This window comes from Varroa destructor, unplaced genomic scaffold, assembly GCF_002443255.2.
Source record: "Varroa destructor unplaced genomic scaffold, Vdes_3.0 BEIS01000004.1, whole genome shotgun sequence".
NCBI classification, from domain to species: domain Eukaryota; kingdom Metazoa; phylum Arthropoda; class Arachnida; order Mesostigmata; family Varroidae; genus Varroa; species Varroa destructor.
This window is the reverse complement of record NW_019211457.1, coordinates 5,736,597-5,761,415: the sequence shown is the minus strand read 5'-3', so window position 1 is coordinate 5,761,415 and position 24,819 is coordinate 5,736,597. Positions and strand designations below refer to the sequence as shown.

The window sequence follows — 24,819 nt, the reverse complement described above, 5'->3', positions numbered from 1 at the left end:
ATATACCTTTTTTTTTTTAGCTTCGGGCCTTAGATTCTGGCAGTAGTTTAGCGCTTCTTCACTGCTAGAAATGTATTACTAAAAGCTGTAAAATAAAATTCGCATCTGAAAGCGGTTTGATGCTACTAGCCTGAATAGAGCGATACAATTTAACACACGGGATGGTTCCAGCTGAGTAAATATGGCAAAGCAATGACTTGGTCAGGCGCTTGATGGTCATCTTTGCTATATATCCACCTGGTTAAGATCTTTTCGCTAACCTAAGAAGCTGTTGATCTGGCAATATTTCCATTCAATGTCATACCAGCCACCTGACATTGACCGTATTGACCTGTGAAGACTTCATCGTTGCTACGTCTAAGGTGAGGCTTACATAAGCAATGTTTAGTGTTCGTTGAGCATTCGTATAGTATTGTATGTATATATGTCGTCTGATTTATTAGCGCCCTTCACGGAGTGGTAAGGTTTAAAGCTAAGTGTGACAGATTCCAGCTAAGAGTACAGTTTCGGGGTTTGCTATCACGTATTGAAGGGGACCCTATTCCTGGCCTACAGACCGTAACGTAGCTCAGAGACTAAGAACAAGAGACACTGGCAAGATTACTTAGTCTTGTGACCCACAAAATGATTCTTAATAAAGTTTATTTACATCCACAATATTGGGGGAGCGCTAGTGAACTATAAAGTAGGCGGACTGGTATATCTTTGCATGCTTGTCAAGCTGTTTAGTAGCTAACTGAATAATCCGTGTTTGTTCGAGAGTGAAATGTTGAGACAGTAACGAAGCGAAAGTAATTCTGTTGCTTTGACCGTCGATCTGAGGTAGATAACCTTGGCAAACCGTGTGTGATAAGTGATTCGGATTACAGCGGATACTATGTACAGGTAATAATTGTATCATTGTTTTCATGGGCAGCCTCTTAGCAAAAATGTGTCCCGATTCTCTCGTGTTTTTTCAAGCGTTTTTTGTCTCCCGATAACAGGATTTAGTGAAAAATGTAACAGTTTATGATAAGCAGCTGTGGGTCCAAATCTGGAACACAAAAAATCCACTATCTGCGGCAAAAAAAAAGTTGTTAAGAAGGTGTATTAGGCTATTTCCTTGTTTAGAGTTATTATTTCCTTACTTAGAAATTGTCCTGATCTTTTTGCAGTTTCCGAGGTCGAAACAAATATTGTCGAACATCAGTTAATATTCATTTTAAGATGCAGATTACGCGTGCGAAATGTTTAAAAATAAACAAATGTACATTAATCAAGAACTGTAGTCAAACTAACCAAAATATAAGGTCATATGATAACGTTACTATATATACGTAACCTTACTTTGGCATGCTGCTTCCGCATAATCTAGGAGAATCAGACATAAATGGGTTATAATAATTGGTTATTTCAACTCTTCATTTAGAATCAGAATTTTTTTAGGCACTCTTCTATTCATCGATAGAAGTTATGCTCTCCGTTGATGCAACAAAATAGCACAGCCAGAATGCCGAATTCTTAAGGGCTTGCGTTTACCCCTATCGTTAAACATCCGTAAGCAATAGTGTGGTGTGTCTTCAAGCAGCAACGTCCCTGTAAGCTTTATCTAGAGGCGGCTAACTTTCTTCAAAAATTTTATAACGCCCTTACGCAACGGATACTCAGATTATTGCCAACTTTTTTTTCTCAACTCAGCGATCCTTCCCGAAGGCTAATACGTGCTGATTCCGCGTGAATATCAGTGAACGTGTTCTGCTTCCGCTATTTGAAGCACACTGTATATCGGCACTAGCGATGGAATTTGTTATTCGAGTGCGTTTTCTATATGTAAATATGTGACAAATTCGTTGGACAAATCTGTAGTCGTTCGTTAATGAAGTAAGTACATGGCCTGCCCAAAACAATTAGTAAAATAAAATCTGATATCATAATTTAAATGGTCGATACAGGTTCTCGTATTGTATATCTGATTCAGTATGACGCGACAATTACTCGATGTTTACTGCTTAGTAGTCTTAGTTTGCAACACAGTATTTTACTTGCAGTCTGCTATATATATATATATATATATATATATAAGTAAATCGATGGACAGCGGAAAGTGACATTCAGGTAGATGTATATAGTGATGATCCCTGAATATTAACAAGTATCTATAAAGGTGTCCAAAATGTTTGATCTTCCCGATTTTAATTTAGCTAAGAACAAGTCTGCACCAAGGGTACTTTAGGCACATAGTCTAAAGTTTATCAAGTTTAGGGTTTATCACACTAGGTCCCCCTAGACGTATTTTTAGCTAGTCGTAACATACCAAGATGCTTCAGACAAACTTTTATTCTCAGTAGTTTGTATGTACATTTTTATGTGCCACTCTTTTGCTCCTTTGTTGGGTTCCCCAGTGGTGAGCGACGTAGTCCTTAAACCTATAACGGGCACGCCGTTATAGGTTGAAGGTTTCTAGACAAAAACGTTTAAGGACAAAAATTGATTTTCCTATTTTTTCTGTATTTTATCATCATGCCTAACGCTTTCATTAACTACTATTGTAAATTTGCCCCGAGGTCGGTTAGGACTACAAAATCTAGTGAGTTCAACCGCTAAATCCGACGCAAATGCCATGTGCCGCTCTGAAACATCTTTTATTTTCTCCCGTTATAACGTAAAAACATCAGAGCTCATTATCACAGTGGCCCCAATCGGATACATCACCAGCTATGTTCACAGGTTATTTTCGAGCGCAGATGGTTAAAAGTCTAGCCGGCAGTCTGATTTTCTCTTAAGTGTTTGCGTTCTGGCAAATCAAATCTAGAACAGGGATGTAAAGGGCCTAATAGGTGTTGCTGAATATCATGTGTTTCCTTGATCTCTATGTGCACGCACCGTCTACATACGCAAAGCTGCCAGTCCATAACTAGCCAGTAAGGCTTGTGTAGAATGCATCGATCCAACGTTCGTAGCTAGTCAAGATAACGAAGATTAAAACGCTGCCCAAAGGCTGCGCTCGGTGTCGACAGGTAAGGTGGACGCAGCGTGCCCCTTGTCACAGTTGGTCTCGAATCGAGTAAAAATAAACCTGAATATGGTGCCCTAATGACAGCAAAGAATCTTTCACCAATATCCGGTCTGCCTGACCAGCCTGCAATGGCAAGTTAGGCAGCACGGAAAACGTCGACTGTCTTCTGTGAGCTAGGAACGGCGTAACTCTTGTTAAGCGAGTGGAACTTCAATCGCTTAGACTTTCAGTCAAATTTCTGCATCTATAACCCTTAATGAAAAAGCTAATCCTTATCAGTTATAGCTGCTACACAGTGAATGACAAGCACTGTGAAATACACTAGAAAAACCTAAAAACAGCGTTTAGCTTTCGCGGAGTTGGATACCAGCGTAGAGCGATTTGCAGGAAACGTAACCGCCAGTGTGTCCGTCGTGCGGATCCAATTCGGAGTGATCTGTCTGTATATGTTCGTAATTTTTAAAAAGTGCGGCGTGACCGCTTCGTCTGCAAAGGCAGTACACGATAAGCAAGGCTTCAGTCGTTTTTGTGTTCAAGAGAAAAACTTCGTGGAGTATCAAGGTCGTTTTTACAAGATGGAACTCAAACATAAAGATAATGCTATTGAACCCTCTCTTCGGCACCGGCACTCACCTCATCGACAGGCTTGGTTAGTGAGTTGGTTTCGTTTTTCTCTTACGAAAGTGCATATTAGATGTACGCTTAATCGAAGTTATAAAACGTAAGGAGACTATTTCAATGGCGTCTTTCCTGACTAATATTTGATCCGCAAGTTACTTGCTAAGCATACATATATGATAATTACGTAGGTGGATTCCGCGTCTCTGTTATGGTGTGACGCGTTATCACTGAATGCGTTTGCCTAATAAATTTGTCGAAGACGCGATAGTCTGGGTTTGAATCCGAGCCTAGACAGGCTTAGTTTTGTGTAGTAGGATTCGGCTTGTTAGGCATATTTGGTGAGATAAAGTTGACAGGGCAAAAAACGTGGCGAAGTTCAATTTGTAAAAACCAGTTGGCAGTGTTTACGTGACAATTGCGTGGTTTTACCATTGCTAAGCTGTCTGGTCACGAAACGGAGGTATATGACGGGCACAGATTATTAGCAATTCATCTTACACGATATAGAACTCTTGTTTTGCAAAACAGCTTACTGATGCAAATTCAGACCGCTAAAACGCATAGGTGATAAGTAAGTGTAAGGACAAATCGATAAATGGAAACGAGGAAGGTGCTTTCATGGTACTGTACTGTCTGATACGTAGAGTACAAAATTGGGTCGAATAAATGGGCGTTGTATCTGTATTCGACGCTGAAGCCGAACATGGAAATTGTTTTTATTGCGCAGTACATTATCAATGGTCAAAAAAACATAACCAGACAACTGTATCCTATAATAGCATACTTTCTGGTGTACTCTACTTCGAAATCGACGCTTCTCTAAGGTACAAAATTGTATATTTGGCACTGATTTTACCAGTCTGGACGCAGTTTTTTTTTTTTTTTTTTTTTTTTGATGCTTTCTTCGATGGGGAGAATGTACAGATTATAGGATTATAGGTGCTTGTCTTAAAAATGGAGTCGAGAATTCAGCAAACGATCTGCTGATGTCGGTAGTTGGCAGGACTTCCCATTTCAAAGAAGAATCAAAACGGGCTAACGGTGACAAGAAAAACACCTAACGAGCGTCGAACAACCGCAAGAGCGGACGTATAATGAATGAACGAATACAATTGGTTTTCGGACAGTTTACGTTCAGTGGTAACCATTATGGCGATGCTGTTGCTATGCAATGGGAAGTTGTAAGCTGGATTGAAAACAAGTTAAGAGCAGGAATTTTTTTGAACATTAACCGTACCGTTATATTCAACAATGGAGTTCAGTCGGGGCTTAGCTCCGAACCTTGATTGTTAGTAGCCTTAACGGTACATGTCACTTATATTCATAGCTTGTATTGTTCTCTTGCGTAGGAACGAGATATCGCGCCAAACGCCGTTTTAATTATTAAACATTTTGGTCGGAGGTAGGCTTGTTGTGATTTATTCAATACTATATATATAAGTCTAGTAAACGGTTCCTTCGAATGTTCGTCCAGCGTTCAATTAATTCTAATGGTTTCTTAGAGCAGAAGACTTAATCGTCATATTGATTAAGACAAGCAGGCATTAGGCAGACACGTTTCGAAAGACAGCCAACAGTGGTGTAGGTTGTTGTCTAGGCAAAAAAAGTGCTTGCGCTCCCTCGTGAGCTATATACTTACTCGAATCAGGAAACCGGTGCATAGTCATTCTAAACACAGTACTGTGTTTAGAATGACTATACAATAGATAAGCGAACGGCTGGGCTATGCGTGGAAGGCTATGGTTGCTATGGGAACTGTGTCAAGCTTATTATTGGTACGTCGACGGGCACCTTTTTGCTAGTGATGATCGATGAACCGAGTACAAATGTTCGCTTGATCAAGCTCCGAGGTTATCGATTGCCGGGGTCGGGCATTGTTTATCTGGGTCTGGAAAGTCCATTTCCTGTTCATTTTCATGATTTCTACTCTTGTAATACTCCGTACCCAAATACCAGACTCCTTATTTGTCGTAGTTATTGCAACCACGAACATCTTCGGTTGAAATATGCCCAAGGTAGCTTCGATTTTGTCGACCTCTTAGCACAATAAGTACAGAGTTTGCGTATAACTATAGCAAATAGCGGAGAACAACAACCCTCTTCAATCGAGCGGCAGGTTCGTTATGTCTATCAATATCTAGTTCAATATCAGTCAACAGCCAGATCTGCGCAAGGCTTACGACCAGTACCTAATCAGCGGCCTAAAATGTGCCTAACGAAATGGTACAGGAACTCTCGATTGGTCGGGTAGTTGTAACTGTAGAGTCTGGGACAGATTGAGCAAAGTTCTATTCAAAAGAATAGGATACTCTGATTATTTTACAAATTTATTCAAATGGGTGCATATGAGTATTTTAGATTATATTGTCCAGATCACCTGCTGCATGTGTTGAACTTCATGTGTCAACTTTTGCAGATCTGCCGTCCTCCAAGGCTTCCCACCTATTTGTTATTCTCAAAACGTTTTTTGTAAGAATACATCAAATCGTCAACTTGTCGTTGTTACGACGGTTCTTCCAAGCTTCTCTTGAATGCTCTCTTATAATTATTCAAATGTCTCATTCCGTAGTATGATACATATATCTACATTATGTTATCCATTCAAATGACATGATCCACTGTCATAAGGTAGTGCCAAATTGTCAAAATATTAGACATGGAATATTATAGTTACCTGGATTCGTATGCGAAAAAGTCTTATCGAATGGGGATACTTACCTTTTATATATATAACACTTACCAAACTTTTGTTTCAGTGTAGTGCGTCTCGAAGTCGGACTAGATGATGACAAGGTTTACAAAATCTTCTGCCTTTTGAAAAAAAGAACATTTTATTAAGTGCATCGGTCGGGCCAGGGGCTATATATAGTTATGTGACAAGTGTTTTTTTTGTTTCTATAAGAGCTTATCTCTCATGTACATACCGCAAGCGGTCAGAAATCAGGGAGACAGAGGCAATTTAGGCAAATAAATGGTATTTTATCAACGAACAGCTCTCCGAAGAGAAGTCGCAGGAAAGTTGAATACTAACTATAACGTAGCGCGGCGGCCGTTTGCCGTAAATAGACGTAAAAATCTTTGTATTCGAAGGACAACACGCAAATTTGGGATGTGCAAGTTACATTTGAAATGCTGTTCAAGGCCGTAGGACAAATTGCAGTTGTCGGTATTCAAGCCAAGTGGCTTCAGTAGACGTCCATATTTTGAAAATATAATTTTTTGAGGTAATGAGTAAACATTCTTACCAGGCCGCAGTTCTACTGAACGTTCACGATACAATTGGGTTTTTAGAATATACCCTGTTTTTTTTTCGTTGCTTGGGCGCATGATGGTGCATATTAATATTTTCGATGGGTAACGGTAGATACGTTGCGAGCTCGATGTAAATCATTCTTCTGTGCCACGTGAATTAATTACTTTGCCATTGCGTGGTCAGTCTATTTTATGGACGGGACTGCCAACGGAGACACTATGATACCATATACACACATTTGAATAACATTCGCCAACGACAGTACAACACGAAAAACTTTTTTCATTTTCACTCTATAATGAGTTGAACACGAGCAGCTGGACCCAATGCCGCAACTGGACATAACTATTCGTAGGTCAAAACAAATATCCACGAAGGCTTTTGTTTTTATGACTACCAGTTCGACGGAAGTTCCTAGTGATCTTTAATGAGGTCGCACCGACCCCTGTAAGCCAGCCGCTATAAACAAGCGTTGCGAAGAAAGCTTGAATCCGATGACGAACTTTTCATCACGAAGTTTTCAACATATATTGTAATTCTATGATGTTGTAACATTGGTTTTGTTTTCTACAGGCTTCTGCATGAGCAAGCCAGCGCAGGTGGGAAGCCGATGTACGTTGAAACCATTGACGGCGCGGGCGACGGTCCGTCTGTGAAATTGCCATCATCCGCAGTTCCATGCGGAAACGAAGGTCTAAGAAATTTGTGCCGTCAGTTCAGCGCACTTTTCCGAAAAGACTTTATAATTCGAAAATGGAAGCGGCACTACATTCGGTCGGCTACTGAGTTAATCCTGCCTGCGTTTCTGATAGGTGAAAAGATGGCTTTTCCACTTCCATAATAAAAAGAAAAAAGGTTTATTGGGCAGTATTATAGTTATTTGTATTTCCAAGAATATGCCAAAGTGTCTGCGAAAGCTAATTCCTGTTTATGTGCCCAGTTATCTTAGAAATACACCTGTGCGAATTTTTCGTTAGGGGTCATCGTTTATCTGCAATCGAAAGTTGATACCGGACATGAAGGCCTAGTACTAATGTGGAGTGGACCTAACACGTACAGTACACTTGGTCCTTTTTCTAGTGAAGATATCTACTTTCACCGCTTTACCAGAGCGCCAACAGAGGAGACTCAGGTATAAGCTTATTTTTTTCTAAAGCGGCTAGTATTTAGTTGAAATTGGGTTTGCTTAGATCACTGAGAAGTGTGCAAAAAATAAATATAACAAAGATACCATCTCTCATCACTGTTGTTCTACATCTGGGACAGCTAACAAACGAACAAAAAAATGAAAGAATGAGAACGAAAATTGCCTACAACGAGTGCTTAGATTTCCTCTCATAGATATATCAAAGCTAACGTTCTTTTTTTCATGCCAATTATTTATATGGAACAGTGTATCAGTTGGCGGTTTCGTAATTGGTGCAGAATATTGTTTATTTATGCTAGATTATGCCGATGAGTCCAGTGGTTGACTCCTTTCATAAGTAACGCCTGTATCCTCGCTATTGAATCTTAGACGCGTTCGCTCTTAACGATGATTTCGAAGTCGCAGAGCCGTTTTTCATGTGTGTTTGTATGTAACGATGTAATGCTCAATGCACATGGGGATTAGATACAGCAAGTTCTGAAGGTGGACTGTGGTCGGGTAGCCTATGCCCCTCGGACGACCTACACGGACTCACTGATGAAGATTTACCTTAAGGCGAATAGTTCCAGAGGTAAGATGGCCACCCTGAACGTCACCTTTTGAATAACGATAATAACACAAAAAAAAACAGGTTAAGTACCGGTTGCTGCTTATTACTACTAAAACTTAAGCCTTGTTTTCAATATTTTTGACTAAACATGTAAAGGAACTTCATTGAGCTAATTGTAAATTCGGATCTGTGGTATGAAAACACACTTCTCAATTGTTCAAAATAATTTCCGTTATTAAATGTGAAAAAATCGACTAATTGCCAAATTCAGACGTAGCGCAGTCGAGCCTATACATGGCTTTGAAAGATCTATCATACACTTCAATTCTGATAAAGACATTTGTTATTTCGGCCTCTTCAGTGATCACACCTTTCGAAACCGTAGAGGAGCTCGATGACTACTTGTTAAGTATAAACGTGTCCCTTGATCTCGCCATCATATTTGACGAAGATACGGCCAAAGTGAGTGACCTCTTTCTTTTAATTGATCAACACGAGTGCTTCCACAATAAGAAACGTTTTTTTCCTGTGGTTCTTCATTATTATTCTTTTTTATTTGTTATTATTATATTTTATAAATCACGATCATGAAGCAATATTAGTATGTATGTGCATAGGTAGACCTGTGGCTTGTGTAAAAGTCTTTAAAAAAAGCATATCAGTGATGGATCCGGTTTGATCCTTTAAATTAAATACAAATAAGTGTTTTCTTAAAATTGATATAAAGGATCAAACTGGACCCGTTACTTTTTAATTACATTTAGGCTGTTCATCGATGATTTCTGAAACAAGTCTAGCGTGCACATTGTACGGTGTTCGAACTTTCAAAAGAAGTGCGACAAAATGGTCCGTGGTTTCTTTTTAATGAACTTGATTTTAAGCGTTGTTGAAGAAAAAACAATGTGATAGTTATTAAACGGATCAAGTAAATTTACGTCAAATTACGAAATAGTGACCATTTTAGGGGGAGCTTCATCTAACATTTGTGAATTGTTTTTTTTTTTTGCAATAACAACTTCTGTGAAAGTTATTATAAACAGGGAAAGAGTTTAACTTGACTAGTCCTTCTTAAAATGCTCTTCATGTTTGATTAGTCCAAATAAGAATTGACTACAACTGAGTTTTCTTCCAGGATTTCGGTATAGTCCTGTTATAGAACTTGATATAGCAATAAAGAACTACAGAAGTTTCGCGTACTGATCGAAGAACAGAACTAATCTTTTTCTGCAGTGGGTCCTAAATCATCCACATGTTTTACGAAGCATTTGATTTCTGTCGTCGTATCGCTAACATGAGTCGCCATAAGTTACAGTGAAACGTGGTACTCAATATCGGTACGTTACTGCTGTTTTAGGGTGATAATCCAGGCCTGCTGGGATACATGTTCCGCTTTAATTCAAGCAGGTGGCACTTTAACACTGGAAGGAAATTTAACCCGGATCCACCGGGCGGGGGCCCGAGAAGCAAGCATATTAGCTTTGAGGTAAACGCGACCAAAGAGGGTCCTTATATGCTTATTTCTGAATAGAAATTTAGCTGATACGCAGGGAAAAAAAAGCAGTCATCATCATATCACATTTGGGAAAAATGTCATACAAAGTAAGCACTTATCACGGAAATTCAACATTTTTTCAACTTTGTTTTCCACTTATTTATTAGTCGGTATCATATATCGTAGAGGGCTTGGATTACTTCGGCATAAAATAGTGAGTTACAAGTTCTGCTATTTCATAAGTAAACAAATGGCTGTAGAAAAATGCAAGAGAGCTCAGAATGTTGTCGCTTCTTGGTTTATCTTCCAGGAAAGGTATCTTCTCTTTCCCAGCATGAACGCTCTGTTCGATAAACATCTTGAGTTCTATAATCTTCGCAAGCACTCCGGTATTGAAGTATCTGCCGACTGGCTGCCGTACAATCCAAAAATGAAACCGTTTCCTACCCCGAGGTGCGTGCAGAGCTACGATTTTTTTCTGCAAAACGTGAACATTGTCTTGCATGGAATTGTAATGCCTAGTACGATAGTATTTATAATATTTGATAATAATCATCTAAAAAAAAATCTCAATATCCAGTGTCATCTATGGCTATAATTTAACATAACACTCAGAGATGTTTGAGAGCTTCTTAATTATCTTCGTCATGTCTGGCTTGTCACTCTCAACCTAACTCTAGCGCTAATTTTTTTTTATGTAATTTCGTTCAGGTATCTAAAAGATGATACATTTTTAAGCGTTATCACGTTTGTGCCTTCGATGATTTCGTTTGGGTGTATTTTGTTCGTGCTCTTCTTTACGTTACAAATAATTCAGGACAAACATAGTCGTATACGGGTAAGTGACAGACACAAAATAGGACTGTTCAGGAAAATGTAGATTTTTGTTGGACAAGAGCCTAAGTAATTGCGCGTTACGTACGATTTGGTTTTTTGCCTCTTTGACAATTCTTTGGTCAACAATTACGGAATCGGATTAAGTCGTGAGTGAAAAGGAGATAACAAACGATATATTCGACATTTTATCCTTTCACAGCAACAAAGTCAGTTGAAGCCGAAGTTAAAGTCGAAGTTAATTTATGAAAATGTCCATGGACGGAAACTAAAACCTTGTTCGGTATCACCTAATTAATACAAATGTTCACTAAGAATTGTTTCGGGCTGGCTGGCTGTTTTTGAGATTAGATAGCCCAAGAGAGCTCGAGCAAAGTCAAGCGTGGACAACGATGTGTGTAGTTTCAGTTTAAAATGGAGAAGTTGAACTTGTGTTATAGTACTTGTTAGTACTGTCCGTATTATTATTATTGTAATTTATAATAATTTTGTAATAACTTATATAATTTTTTTGTTTGAGCGACTGCTGGTGGTGATTAATTTCCGGTTCCGTCTCTATTCGTCATTTCTAACATGTTAGCATATCACCGGCCACTGCTTATGTCGATGAACATTAAAAGCAAAATAGGCAGAAATAGAAAAAATAACAGAATAATAGTAAAAGAGTGAAGCCATTCTTTGAGTTGCTTCTTACAGTATTTAGTCCGAAAAAAGGCTGGCTTAGCGGACACCCGTAGGCATAAGCGCTAGTCTCATGGTAAACGTTTATTCCGCGCTTAACCTTCTTGCAATTCTGTTGTCCTTTGAACTATGTTTTGTTGAACTACGAATCCTTCTGTAGATGTTTAGATTTTTTTTGTTTCAACGTCTTGCTTTCCACACTTATGATACTTTGGGTAAAGTACCGTAAGTGCGGAAGTTTACAGTTTAAACAAAGCAATACTGTCCTGTTTCGAATTATGCCTGGAATCGCCGTTAGGTACGTAACCAGGCGGCTAGCTGGCTGCTAGCACCTAAAGGTTAGAAGGCAAATATGTAACCTAGTAAGCGGTCAGACTCACCACATCAGACAGCCGTTTGATGAAGTGCCTAACGGCTGTACGGGACGTAAAACTCGAAACATAAGGGAATAGGGTATGCAGGTTCACGTTATGTAGGAGATGTATGCACATATATGCAGCATCACGAAATTTGAACCTGAAATCCCTAGTTTCTTTGCCCAGAACCTTTAGTATTTAAGGGCCAATAGGCTGACATCCGTCGATGACGTCATAGCATGGATTAGTCTTGCAAGATCGCCTAACGTTTCCTTCCTAATGCCTTTTCATTATCGTTTTGTTTACTACATATCGCTGAACGTTCCTATCGTCTTTCTTGTTCTTGTGATAATTGTAGGAGCTGCTGCGTATGATGGGCATGTCGGATCTTGTCTACTGGACTAATCTTTTTTGTATCGGCTGTGTCTCAGTTGGCATCATTATACTGATGACCTTGGTACGTGCACAGTATATGGCATTTGACCATCCAGAAGACTTAGAAAGTTACTAACAAATATTCGTTATCGTTTGTAAAGAAAGAGAAATGCCAGATGGAGAGTCTTTTGGAAATCGATGGTCCTTGTCAAGGTAAATAGATTATCCGGGTTGAGATGTTGCGCAGTTTGGGGAGCCGTGTGAACATTCTGTCCGGGATGTTGAAGATACATCTCATGGCGTGACTAATGTTCTAACTAGCTAGTATCAAACAAACAAACAAACTTACTAACGTTAAACTTAACTAAAGAGATTTCTACAAAGAAAAAACAATAGAACTATTTTTTGTGCTAACTGTGCCCCTGAGCGCGGTGTCCCTATTTACCAAGGAAATGAAATTCTATGATAAATAAAGGACGTGCTAACCTATAATTCGTTCCTATCAATGAGAGAAAATATGGGAACATTTAATTAGTCCACGATACGATAACATATCGATAGTACCGTGTTCTAGCATTTTTAGTCGTATTTACGATGTGTTCCTCTCTACTTCGTGCAGGCAGTATTCTGTTTTTTTGACTCATTCGACATATCCGTCTTACCCCACTCGGATCGTTCGCTCGTTTTAGCTGTGCTGGTTCTGTTCGGTATTGGAACTATTCTTCAAAACCTTTTCATTAGCGTTCTCGTTAACTCACGTGAGTCCCGTATTACCCCTTCGCTAATTGTTCAGTGGTTATTCTATAATAGCAACAATGCATTGTTTGATATATTCCATTGCAACGTAACTAGCAAACCAATAAAGAACTGAGTGCTTTTTTAGGTATTTAGGTAAGCATTTCAAGCGCAACTTGACACATCAACACCATAAAGGAAGTTAGAGAACTTAAAAAAAGAGGATCAAGGCTCGAACCTATCGTGTATTATAATTACCTATTATCTGTGAGAGGATACTTGCATGTAGAGTAAATATGCCGTTGTCGATTTACAGCAATACTTGGTGCAATCATTGCGCTGTTAGCATGGGTCGCGTCGATTGTAACCGCGTCTAGTTTTCTTGATCCACCGGGACGAAACTTCTACGGATCGCTCAGCGCGGAAAAGAAGATGTACACATCATTTCTGCCCACCTGTGGCCTCTATTGGGCCTTCAAAATAATCAGCTTTTGGGAGCGAGCAGGTTAATATATAATAATATAATAATAATAATACAAATCATCATTTCCTTTAGCCTATGCTAGAACTATGCAATAATGCAAATGTGTGTCGTTAAAGTACAAGCTCTGGTCTCTGTTAACCGAAGATCTCGCTTTCCAAGTCGCCGTATAAATAGCAGCAGCAGCAGCATATATATGCGTATATTTCTTCCGGCCACAACTGACCACCTTTTATTCCAAACATCTGTCTAAAAAGTGCAAAGTAATTGATTAGAATTAAGAAGTATCAATATAACTCTACAGAACTGCAGCTCATAACGATTGTCTATGCATCGGGCACAGTTCTTTGTTCTGTTACATCCTATTTTAGGTAAATGCTTGAGATATAGAACAATCAATTACAATAGGAAGACATATATGCATATGTATAAAAAGTAGAAAGTAGTCATTATGAGCTGAAGTTCTGTAGAGTTATATCGACATGAATATTTATAAGAGGCGATGACGTCGAGCCTAAAGGAAGACTTTGCCTACCATGTTCCGAGCAGGCCACTAACCATGATCAGGCTACTATAAACGAATCCGGCGGATTTCCGAAATTGAATAGCCTTTAAACTACGTATCGCTAGCAGACAAAAATTTGCTTCTAAAAACTATAAGTGAGCTTTCTCTAGGCGAAGTTAGTTAAAAAAAAATCTCAAAATGCTCTTTAAACAATGATTAAGCTTACGTACCTCGAAAATCACAGTGCTGCAGAAATCTTCGATAAAGAATTATGAAGACAAGAAAAGCACAGTAAGTTAATCGTGAACATATCGAAAGATCGGACATTGGAGTGCTGAAGCCTAGCGAGGAGGTGGCCAGATGTTTCTCACGAAGACAAGAGCTTGGGTGTTCTGCTGTTGAGGTTCTGTCAGCCAAAACAGGCCTTTCACATGTAACGTCTTCCAGAACTAAAATTCCGAAATTGAGGAAGAGCAGGTCCCCCGTGAATGCGTTCGATGTATTCGACGTACAATTTACGGGACTTTTTATAAAAAGTTTTTTATTAAAAAAAAAACTGACTATGCATAGGTTAGGCATGGTTCTATGGAGAGAAATCGGGTTCCGATTCCGTGCAGTGTCAAACAGGTTCAGACGTAATGTAATGGCAGTACTTGCAATGGACATTAGGGGCATCTGTAGTAATCGCCGTAAAACGAAACAATCGATACACTCTGCTATATCGAGTTTTTGAAGAAAACACAAAAAACAACTGTTGGTACAGCAATTGACTACATATTACAAAACCATCATTCCAGCTCAGTGAGATCAAAAGCCGGGTTCGCTTGCAACAGCCTAATATGCGCATGTGTCGCATACACAAGAGGACTAGCAGTGATTATGTTTGCATCAAATTTCTTGCACAGTGAGGTACACGATCGAAGTTACAACGGAAACGCTCAAGGCGCAGACGAGGGCTTTCGTGACCACTCCCAGCAGCGAAAAAATTCTTAATGAAAATGGCCACCTAACCACGTCGTTCTTATTGTAAAAAACAGCAAGGAATAGTATTTGTCATAAACTTCTTTCCGGCTTACCAGCTAACTTACTGGATAACTAATTGAAAGGCGCAGTACAGGTTAAAGAGGGAACGCTCCACAGAAACAGCGTGGAGGATTTTGATGGCTTTGAAAGCGATATGCGGTGTTCGTTAACTTTAGGGCAGCTTTCAACTTAGTGGCCAACAACAAACTTAGACTCACGCTGGCTGAAACAGGTGTCTCGATAAATGTACCTAACCTTTTCGCTGCAATTATTCAGGAGGACAGATTAACCAACCATCTATAACGAAGAGAGGTTTTTATATATAGATATATATAGGTTTTATAGGGGTTACTTTTACCCTTTTCTTGCTTGAGGGGCTTCTCTCCCGCGCAAATGATAGGACCGAGAAATTCATTCAGTTATTTTTTACGCTGACGATTTAGTGATATACGAGCTGAAGAGGTTTCGAGTGTGCTAAACTCTACCTAGTCTCCACACGACAGTCCACACAGATCTAAAATTAACCGTAACCCAAACGAAAGGAAAAACAGGATAGCGGCCATTGATACCTTATGCGTCGCAAAATCGCCTCTTGATGTAGTAACGTTGTTTTATGTAGTTACTCTTCTGAGTGGACGGTAGGAAGGCAGTGCTGATCGCGTGGGAGATCAAATTGTTTCATCGTTCCTTCCTTGCAAATGTTCTATTTTCTCGACCTTGAAGTAGCTCCGATCACAAGGTATGAGATACGCCTCATCTGGGGATTTTACAGTAGGAAACCTTGAATACTTGAATCGCCTAAAGTTTCCTGTCTCAAAAAATCACCGGGACTACACATAGAGACCCGAAATTGTCCTGCTCATGTCCTAGCCAATCTGCCCCTGCTGTCCTGCGGCGTTGCTTTGAGCTCGCGGCAACAAAACCATTAGCAAATGAGTAAAAATTTGCGGAGATCGATAGCGATTTCTTTACATAGGGTTTGATGGGGAACGAGTAGAAACGAACGAGAACTAAACAGACGTGTTGTGATCAGCTTTGCCGTGCCTGGCTTCCACCATAGGCTTTGCAAAAAACCGGGTTTCCATTGACTTGACGATACATTCTAGTGCTTCACATGCGTTTCGCTCGGTGTCCTTCTGTGCCACCTTTATGGCACCTGGCAAACCAGTTTCAGTAATTTAAATCGTCGTGTTGACTCATAACTTAATATGATGAATACTTACTCATATTGTGATATCGTGTTGTTGACTACCAGTCAACTACCAGTTACCAGTAAGAGTGAATTTTAACATTTACGTGATCACTAATAAGAATTAGCGTTGGGTCAATGAGTCCAAATTGAATTTTGATAGCACAAAATAAACGGTTTATATTCAAGCTATCAGATGCTGAAAAATAGAGCTTATAAAATTTCTGAACCATGACAAAGAGCGTAGCTCTGTGCGCCGTCACTGAAACCAGCTGTTGAAGCTAACGGACTCAAATTAGAGACGAATTTGACAAAATTTGGTAGCGAACATTTTTGGAAGAACCCCAATTTTTTTTTCAGACTTTGCCTATAAGATTATGCAAACTAGTTGGTCTCTTTAAGATGGGAAGGGTCCGCCCGGAGATCTGTGCGCTACTACTTAGAAATGTTTAGAACATTTAGCATTCCATCTCTGAGAATTTTCATGCCGTCTGGTACCAGAAGCCAAAGTAACCGACCCTTCATTAGTTAAACAACAGTTTTGTATAGATTTTTATATTCATCCAATCGCTTCATCTAATCGTTATCCAGCCGCGCTATTTACGAAAATAAGAGACAATGATAACCGTTTGCTCTTTTTTGACATAGTTACGGAAGTGCGGTGCTAGGTGCATGTTGGCACTGACACCGGTGCCGTATTTGTCAAGCAGGTGTTCTTTAGGTTTGTATTTTTTTCCTTTAATTGAATAACTTCTTGATTCCGACAAACATGTCTGAACTAGCAGGATGGTCAGATGGTTTTAGAAGCCATTGTCTTGGCTTGTTTTTCGCTTTGTTTTGCTTTGTATTTATTCTATTGTAGGTACTGCTTTTGTCCTAAGGCAGAAAGCCATGTCTCTGGGTATACAATTTTTGGAAAGGGCTGTTAAACTCCGACGACTGAATGGCCAGTGAAATGTGTTTTCTTTTGTTAACCTATTGAATTCTGCTGCTTCGGCTTTCCGAGTCTCTCTAATTGAAGAGCGTTTTAGTGTCTTTGTAAGGGAGACGCTGCTTCTTAAGGTGAGAAACTTCATCGAATCAAGCAAATAAGGGAATAGATCGCTTTGATTGTTTTGGTTGTATTCCAGGTATCGGCGCTCACTGGAAAAACGTGCGAATGATTGCACAAGCAGGTGATAACTGCTCACTACTGGACATCATGGGCATGATGTTACTATCTTGGATCATCTTCGCAATCTTGATCTTCTACCTCGATGCCGTCATTCCGTGGCAACTTGGCATACCTAAACATCCACTATTTGTATTTCAACGCTCCTATTGGTGTCCTCAATCAAGTTCCTTTGACAGCTCCAAGACCACAAGCTCGACAAGCAAAGCCCAAAATAGTCAAGCTGCGATGTTTGAGTCGCCTCCGGTCAATATTGGGCATCCTGTCATAGTCTTGCGCGACATCTCTCATCGGTTCGACGCGTCGCAAAAAAAGGCCATTGATCATTTATCGCTTGATTTGTACCGTAACCAGATCACAGTGATTCTCGGTCATAATGGCGCCGGCAAAACAACAACAATGAACATACTTACAGGATTATTTCTTCCCACTGCCGGCGAAATGTACATCAATGGTCACAGTGTGCGTACAGATACGGCTAAGGCGCGTCGAGGCGTGGGGTTCTGTCCCCAGCACAACGTTCTATTCAACGACCTTACCGTTGAAGAGCATCTAAAATTTTTTGCCTTAATCAAAGGTAGTCGATCGTACATTGAGCAATAGTATAGTTCTTATTGGAACAAAAATTTCATGGACGGCAGAAGCAATATTTCGCTTATTTCTCAATTATAAAATCTTATTGTTTGAATCTGGTGGTATCAATGTGTGATGCAAGATCTTTAGTTGACTCTTATGATCAGGCTAAATTCGACTCCTTGCTTAGTGTTTATTAGTTCCTTCAGTGTCCTTTAGGCCCTCACATAACGTTTCCGTATCAGCTAGAAGGTAGAAATCTCCCTATCGTTTTTTTTTTTGTATTTTGTAAATATAAGCCTAAACTATCTGTACGTATTACTTTATCGTAAACGAACGTTGATATAGACATTACAGCAAACTATAACAAAGCTAATGCAAGTCAAAAATGCCTCTTTACAGTCATAATTTGCTCACCCTTAGGAAGCAATATTTAAAAAAAAAAAAACTATTGTCCTATAAATAAAATTTAACTTCTATTTTTCCGAAAGGTGCAAATGAAAAGGAAACAACGACAGAAATTGAGATGCTGTTGATGAAGTTTGCTCTGTTGCCTCAAAGACATGTACAGGCCCGTCATCTTTCTGGCGGAATGAAGAGGAAGCTCTGTATGGCAAACGCCATGATCGGTGGAAGCGATGTAAGTTGAATATTTTAATTAGGAGATGCATACGTGTAAATCTCTAATTGGGTAGGTTGTGCGGAAGTCCTAATAAACTTAATTAATTAAGTGAAAAGACACTGACCAAGTTGTGTTGTACACACTCTAATTTTTTCATTAACTTCTGTGCTGACCTTGGCTTGAACAAAAGCTGATTACACATGATCTTTTTTTTTTTTTTTTATCAAACTGAATGCTGGGCCCAAGCGGAGGCGAAAGCTAAACGAAAAAGTAAATAGTACCGCAAATAGTATGATTGGATTGCTCCCTGTTCAAACTAAAGACTGTCTTAGTATTGTTTAGGGCTCTATACTAGTATAGCTTGGAAACGATGAGGGCTTAACAAAAGACTTGTTAATTGCTTGACGCATTACCAGACTACACGAAATCCGACTGACCCGATCCGATATGCTTTAGTCCGAGAAACTCAGAACGTTTATGCTAGTCTGAATCGAGATTGTCTTGACGGAAATAACCAGTCACTGAGTTACATAATCCAAGCTAACAAATCAAATAAATGCGGAAAGGAAATGTATTTTATGCATAGCATTAATCTCAGACGCTAACTTGGTCTTTCTGGAAGGGAAAGGAGATCAAATTTATACCTAAGTAAGCGTCGTGCATAATTGTAACGGCAGAAGGGCATATGGGTAGTAGTAGTAGTATGGGATCCTGAACAGCTTCATTGTAGGTGAATGTTAATTCGTACAAGGATGGCGCCGCCTCCACCCGCTGCAAAAGGTTCGCGCCCGTTGGGAACTCCACCGAGAATATGGGAACACTCTAATATATATTATGTTCAAAGAAAGAAACTTCAACATTTCTTTTGTGAAGTTTCTGGTTAATTTGATACAGTAGATGCCCGATTTCGGGAAACATCGCCGCGACAGCCAGTCATAACTGTTGTACAGTTATATACACTCGCAAGTGGTATATAACGTGGTATAAAGTGGTATTCCACTTTCTAAAATTGATAGTAAATCGATTTATATGTATTATGTACATGGATTTTGATTTCATACACACGCACGTCTAAGAAAAAGGGAACAGTTAAATTGTGTAAGCTTCAATTTACTTGTAAATATAACGTATTTGCTACGCAGAGTCACTATTTCATTTCATGCACAATTAATACTAATTTTAAATGTGTTTTTTTTTATTGTAATTGCCTTTACGCTTGTTGAGATATATACATATAATAGTATATACGATTTTCGAGGTTCGGGATGCCCGGAAATCGATAATTTGTATAAAGTAGAAGAACACACTGATTCTCACTTAAATTTAATTGTTTAGATGGCCATCCTAAATAACCAACGATGGCTACAAGAGTAACTCATCCATTCTACAGTGGGCTATATTAACAACCGTAACTTAAATTTCAGATCCTTGTACTAGACGAGCCGACAGCTGGCATGGATCCCCAGGCGCGACGCGACGTCTGGACAATTTTACAAGAAGTAAAGTACAATACAAGGTTTCCTTTGTTAGGATTTACTTTACTATCATGTCAACTGGGTTTGGTTTATAGGGTGATTTGTTACGCTTCTTAGTAAAATGTTTAAGTTGTATTTTAAAAAAGTAGGAAAAAATATTATAACCGCTTAAATATCCTTAGTATGGACCAGATTTGTCAAGAATAAGATGAAGACCGCTTGTTAAGACATAAGTTGTTCCGTCAACCTAAACTGATAAAGATCCCTCCCTGGGAACTGCCGAAAGCTTTCACAAATTGGACTAGGTCTATTTTTATATATAATACATGAAAAAAAATAATAAAATATAAAAAAATAATCTAAAATTAATGGGTCACGGTGAAAGCAAAGCATACGGTTGGTGTCCGAGGAAGCCAGGGAAAATCGAACGAATGTTTTAGAAATAGTTTACTGAGCCAAGCTCAGGTATCTCAATACTATCTTAGTATCTCTGAAAAAAGACTTTCTTTTTGTCTTCTTTTTTTTTTTGAACAAAAATTCTTTCTTTGAGTTCTACAGCCAGGATAACTGCTTCAGGCGGCTGAATTCGTGCTTACGCTCAGTTTCGAGCTCGAACTACCTCATTGAGTGTCCCTAACTTCACTAAGCACCATCACGAGAACAAGTCATATGCCCTTGTCGACAGAATTCTGGCAGCATATATTTTTTTTCAAGAAAATTTTTTCTTTTGATGTGATAAACAGTAAAGAACTAGATGTGGTTGGGCCCTCTGTCTTTTAACATCAAGACGCGATTCGCTAGTAATTAGCGCAGCAGATCATGTTGTCCGCCAATGAGGTCATGTTGATTCTGCACCAGGGGCTGTCACTATGTAACATCGGCTATTCTGCAGTCGGCCTTGCAAACTTTTATCAAAATAATAACCGAACCATTGAGTGGGGCGGCACACCCAGGGCTCATCGATGTCATATAGTAGAAAAACATCGAACGAGGAAGTCCGAGACGCGGCGTATTTCTCGGACGATTGATCGACAAAAAGCTACTGGTCTGCTTAAGACGTCGTGAGCAAAAAACATGCAGTAGTCTACAAATTAGACGTTTGTATATAGAACGGTAAATAAGCCATAGACTGTACTTGTCAGTAGTCCCCAGCTTTCTCTAAGCATTACTACGGGATTACTACGAAATCATTATCGAAGGACGTAAAGGTGGCATTTGGCTTCCAAGTAAGCGACGAAACTCGCGCGGAGCTTGTTACAATGGGAGACATCGTCCTAAAAAAGGGCCTTAAAGAAAATGTTCAGTTACCCGATTCTGTTAGGCATGGACTGTGGTTTAAAGTTTCGAAAACTTTAGTAGAAAAAATAGTAGCAGATAGAAAGCCGATTACATGATACTCTTAACAGGTAACAGCGGCAAGCGGTAGGCGCGCACGGCAGGACTCTCCGTTGCGCTTAACTGAGTGTATGGCCTTCGTTAATTTTCAGGCGCGTCGCAGCCGAACAGTTCTATTGACCACCCATTACATGGAAGAGGCTGATGTATTAGGTGATCGAATAGCTTTTCTTTCAAGTGGCAAGCTTAAATGCGCTGGGTCACCGATGTTCCTAAAGAAGAAATTTGGTAAGATGTGGTTGTGTCATTAGTTAGCTGTTGTTGAACCTTGGTTAAAACCATTTCCTTGAAACACAGTTATTCAGAGTTCGGACGCTTTGCCCAAACAACGCTTTACTGAAGAGTTTTTCATAAGGATAGAAAATGGGCGATCCTGTATGAGGCGAACTTTTTTTCTCAGACATAAAACGATTGCGTACCTGTGGACAGCTTGAAATTACATGATTATTGTAATATATATTACCATAGTAAAAAAAGACAAAACCTTAAATAGCCGTCAATCCATAATTAAAAGTAGATAATTCAAATGGTATGGTTTTTGCACGGATTGGTTCCAGAGACGGGTTACAATATACGCTGCGCTAAAGCTAGTTCAGAAACCGATGTCGAAAAAGTCGTGGGAACCATGAAGGATTTTCTCAGAGATAATCCGGTAAACTCTCACTTTTGCGTGCTTACTAATTCATAGATCTCTACGCATTTAACAAGACAATATTCTACTATCTTAGAAAACGTAAACAAACAAGAGAGAATTGTCTAAACTATTTGTATCTTTTCTCTTGAGTAACAGCCTATTTGGTGTCGTGGTAGTTGCTCATAAGCTCCTACAATGATAACTTCGCACGTTCGTGCCACAGCTTGTCCGTGGACGAGATAAACAGATGCTTGTCACGTAGTATATACAAATGTGCCACACCTCTATCACTTTCCCGAATAGGTTTATTTAACGTCCGACCTTGGATTAGAATTCTGCGTTAATGTTGCATTTCCTGAAACGGCGCACCTAGTAAAACTCTTCCGATACATCGAAGAAAATAAAGACAACCTTAAGGTAAGCGCGTATGCTAAACTAATAGCTTTTACCTTGAAACGTTTACTTGAAAAATTACCCTAACCTATTTTTCTGCCCTAGAGTTAAACAAGTCGTCTCGGTTGCAGATTGCCAGTTTTGGCGTTTCCGTAACGACGATGGAAGATGTCTTCCTTCGCGTCGGCGAGCTTGATCAGGGACACGAAGATGCATCAAACAGCCATTCCGCGACGAGATTTGGTAGAATCCTCTTTTGCTTCCTCACTTGGGTTTATTTTTTGTTTTAATGCTCTTAAGGCAACTATGTTTACTATCCACTGATAGTGCGCGGTTGTCACATGGCATTGCAATTAAGAAAAAGGAAATCCTAGGTGAACCTAAATTGCTTCTAACTTTGTTAGTGTCACGTTTACGATTTTTGTTAAGCTTTGTTGAAATCTATCATACATGTGCACCCGTGTTTCTCTCTAAAGTGTAGATCTGTTTATGGACGTTGCCTTTTACCGTTCCGCAGATCGGTTCCCTCAGTTCAATAGAACTTTTGGATGGCCTTTATGGTTGGGTCAGTTTCGCGTATTGTTCCTCAAACGAGTCCACGTTATTCGACGACAATGGTATATGTTTGTCTTCCTGCTGGTGCTGCCTTCTGTCCTTGCGATAATGTTCTGTTTCCTCAATAACCGGTTACTGGCGGCCGATCTCGAAGACGAGGTAAGACTAACAGTTTGATAAGACAAGTCATCGCCTATGATATCACCACATTGCTCGAATTGATAATGCTTATCTGCGAGTAAGTGTTTATGGCGCATGTACATCGGGTGGACATTGATATTCGTTCCGATGCTTTAATCGTTGGAAAACACAGATGGTAGGTAACTAGCTGTGCCCCAGTTTGCTATGTTTGTGTACTATAATTATTGTACGTACGATGTACGAGCTTGGGAGTACCTACACGTTAAGTATTTGTAGCTATAGGGTCCCGCATTCGATTGGTTCAGTTGGGCCGCACTTGCCGAATACGATTGAATCCAAAGTTGTTTCCAACACCCAGTCCTGAAATGGTGAGCCGGAAACATTTTTGGTCGCTAAATCCAGAAACATTAGAGGCGACCCTCACACTGATTTTGTATCGTCTTGGGAGCTCGTTATATAAAGCGGCGTTTCGTTAAGCCAATACTAAAACATTTAATGCATGCGCTTGTTAGGCATTACTTGGAAAATTGACGATCAATGATCACTGAGCAGTTGATAAGAATGCGTCAGTCTAAGGGATGCTTGAACGATTACAGGACAGCGGTCGGCCATTAGTAAAGTTGGCACAGAAATACCGCTGGAACGGTGAGCGAACGGTGAGGATTTAGTTGGACCATTAGAAGAAGACCACATGCATTTTGATTGCCATTCATAAAAAAACACCGGTGATATATAGTTATGTATACAAGTGTGAAGATGCATGTATGAACGTGCAATATAAAGTAAGTTACCCATGTGAAGTTACGAATTCTGAAGTAATAAAGGATATCGTAAGTATTCCGATAAGTATTCCGAAGTATGCGATTCGTCTAATTAAAATGGTTTATTTTCATAGATATTCACTCTTGATTTATGTTTTTTTTTTTTTTTTTTTTGTTTTCCTGTGTCCAAGTTTACCTCGACGATTTCCTAATACTTTTTGTATAGCTCAAGTTAACAACTGTTCAAGAGGTCGTACGAGTTTAAACACTCGACTATTTGCTCTATAGTTAATTTCATTATGTAGATGCTAGTTTTGTTAAAACGATCTGTTGAAGCTCGCTGATAATTGATGGCATGGAAAGATACGTATTATATAATTAAATTTCTGCGATAATGGCAGGCGAATCTCACAGTAAACTATTTAAACAGAGCAAGCTGCCAACAGCATTTGCATTAAAAGCCTCCATGGTAAATTTTTCTTCTTAATTCTGGGGGAACACTATATAATCATGTGCTCAATGGAATTTTTTTTAGCTTGAAAAGTCTTTTATTAACACTATTATTTATTATTATTAATTAAGATTTAAATAATGTATAACACCAAATTAGTGAGAATCATTCATTCGTATGATCCTCAAGCTGTGACATTAGTAGGCTTGAATATTTAAAAAAGTTACGTCTGCGGCACAACGGCTCAGCTTGCGCTAGCACCACTGTTGAGTGAGTGAGGGTACCATGGGGTAACAGCTTACGCGGTATTTCTTATTATATATATATATATATATATATAACAAAAGGACCTAGATTCGAGATTATCTAGGAGATATATATATATATATATATATATATATATATATCTCC

The 24,819-nt window shown here is 39.3% G+C and overlaps 1 protein-coding gene across 4 annotated transcripts in view; it reads left to right on the top strand.

The window, feature by feature from the left end:
• The first annotated feature begins 150 nt into the window (after window positions 1-150).
• Window positions 151-24,819, top strand: part of LOC111250510 (phospholipid-transporting ATPase ABCA3-like) — a 30,899-nt gene continuing 6,230 nt past the window's right edge. Inside the window, exons 1-20 of one of the 4 annotated variants that reach the window (XM_086987195.1) lie at window positions 151-362; window positions 7,443-7,681; window positions 7,847-8,001; window positions 8,482-8,587; window positions 8,928-9,028; window positions 9,921-10,049; window positions 10,369-10,511; window positions 10,770-10,896; window positions 12,288-12,386; window positions 12,924-13,062; window positions 13,356-13,544; window positions 17,368-17,985; window positions 18,473-18,621; window positions 20,028-20,102; window positions 21,566-21,701; window positions 22,031-22,125; window positions 22,411-22,524; window positions 22,632-22,743; window positions 23,018-23,214; window positions 23,793-23,852. In XM_086987195.1, the coding sequence (XP_086843321.1) occupies window positions 7,480-7,681; window positions 7,847-8,001; window positions 8,482-8,587; window positions 8,928-9,028; window positions 9,921-10,049; window positions 10,369-10,511; window positions 10,770-10,896; window positions 12,288-12,386; window positions 12,924-13,062; window positions 13,356-13,544; window positions 17,368-17,985; window positions 18,473-18,621; window positions 20,028-20,102; window positions 21,566-21,701; window positions 22,031-22,125; window positions 22,411-22,524; window positions 22,632-22,743; window positions 23,018-23,214; window positions 23,793-23,852 (2,946 nt within the window). In that variant the 5' untranslated portion in view covers window positions 151-362; window positions 7,443-7,479. Of the gene's footprint in view, window positions 363-2,501; window positions 3,645-7,442; window positions 7,682-7,846; window positions 8,002-8,481; window positions 8,588-8,927; window positions 9,029-9,920; window positions 10,050-10,368; window positions 10,512-10,769; window positions 10,897-12,287; window positions 12,387-12,923; window positions 13,063-13,355; window positions 13,545-17,367; window positions 17,986-18,472; window positions 18,622-20,027; window positions 20,103-21,565; window positions 21,702-22,030; window positions 22,126-22,410; window positions 22,525-22,631; window positions 22,744-23,017; window positions 23,215-23,792; window positions 23,853-24,819 lie in introns of those variants that run through there. The other 3 variants (XM_086987196.1, XM_022805888.2, XM_086987194.1) reach the window with 3 other exon arrangements.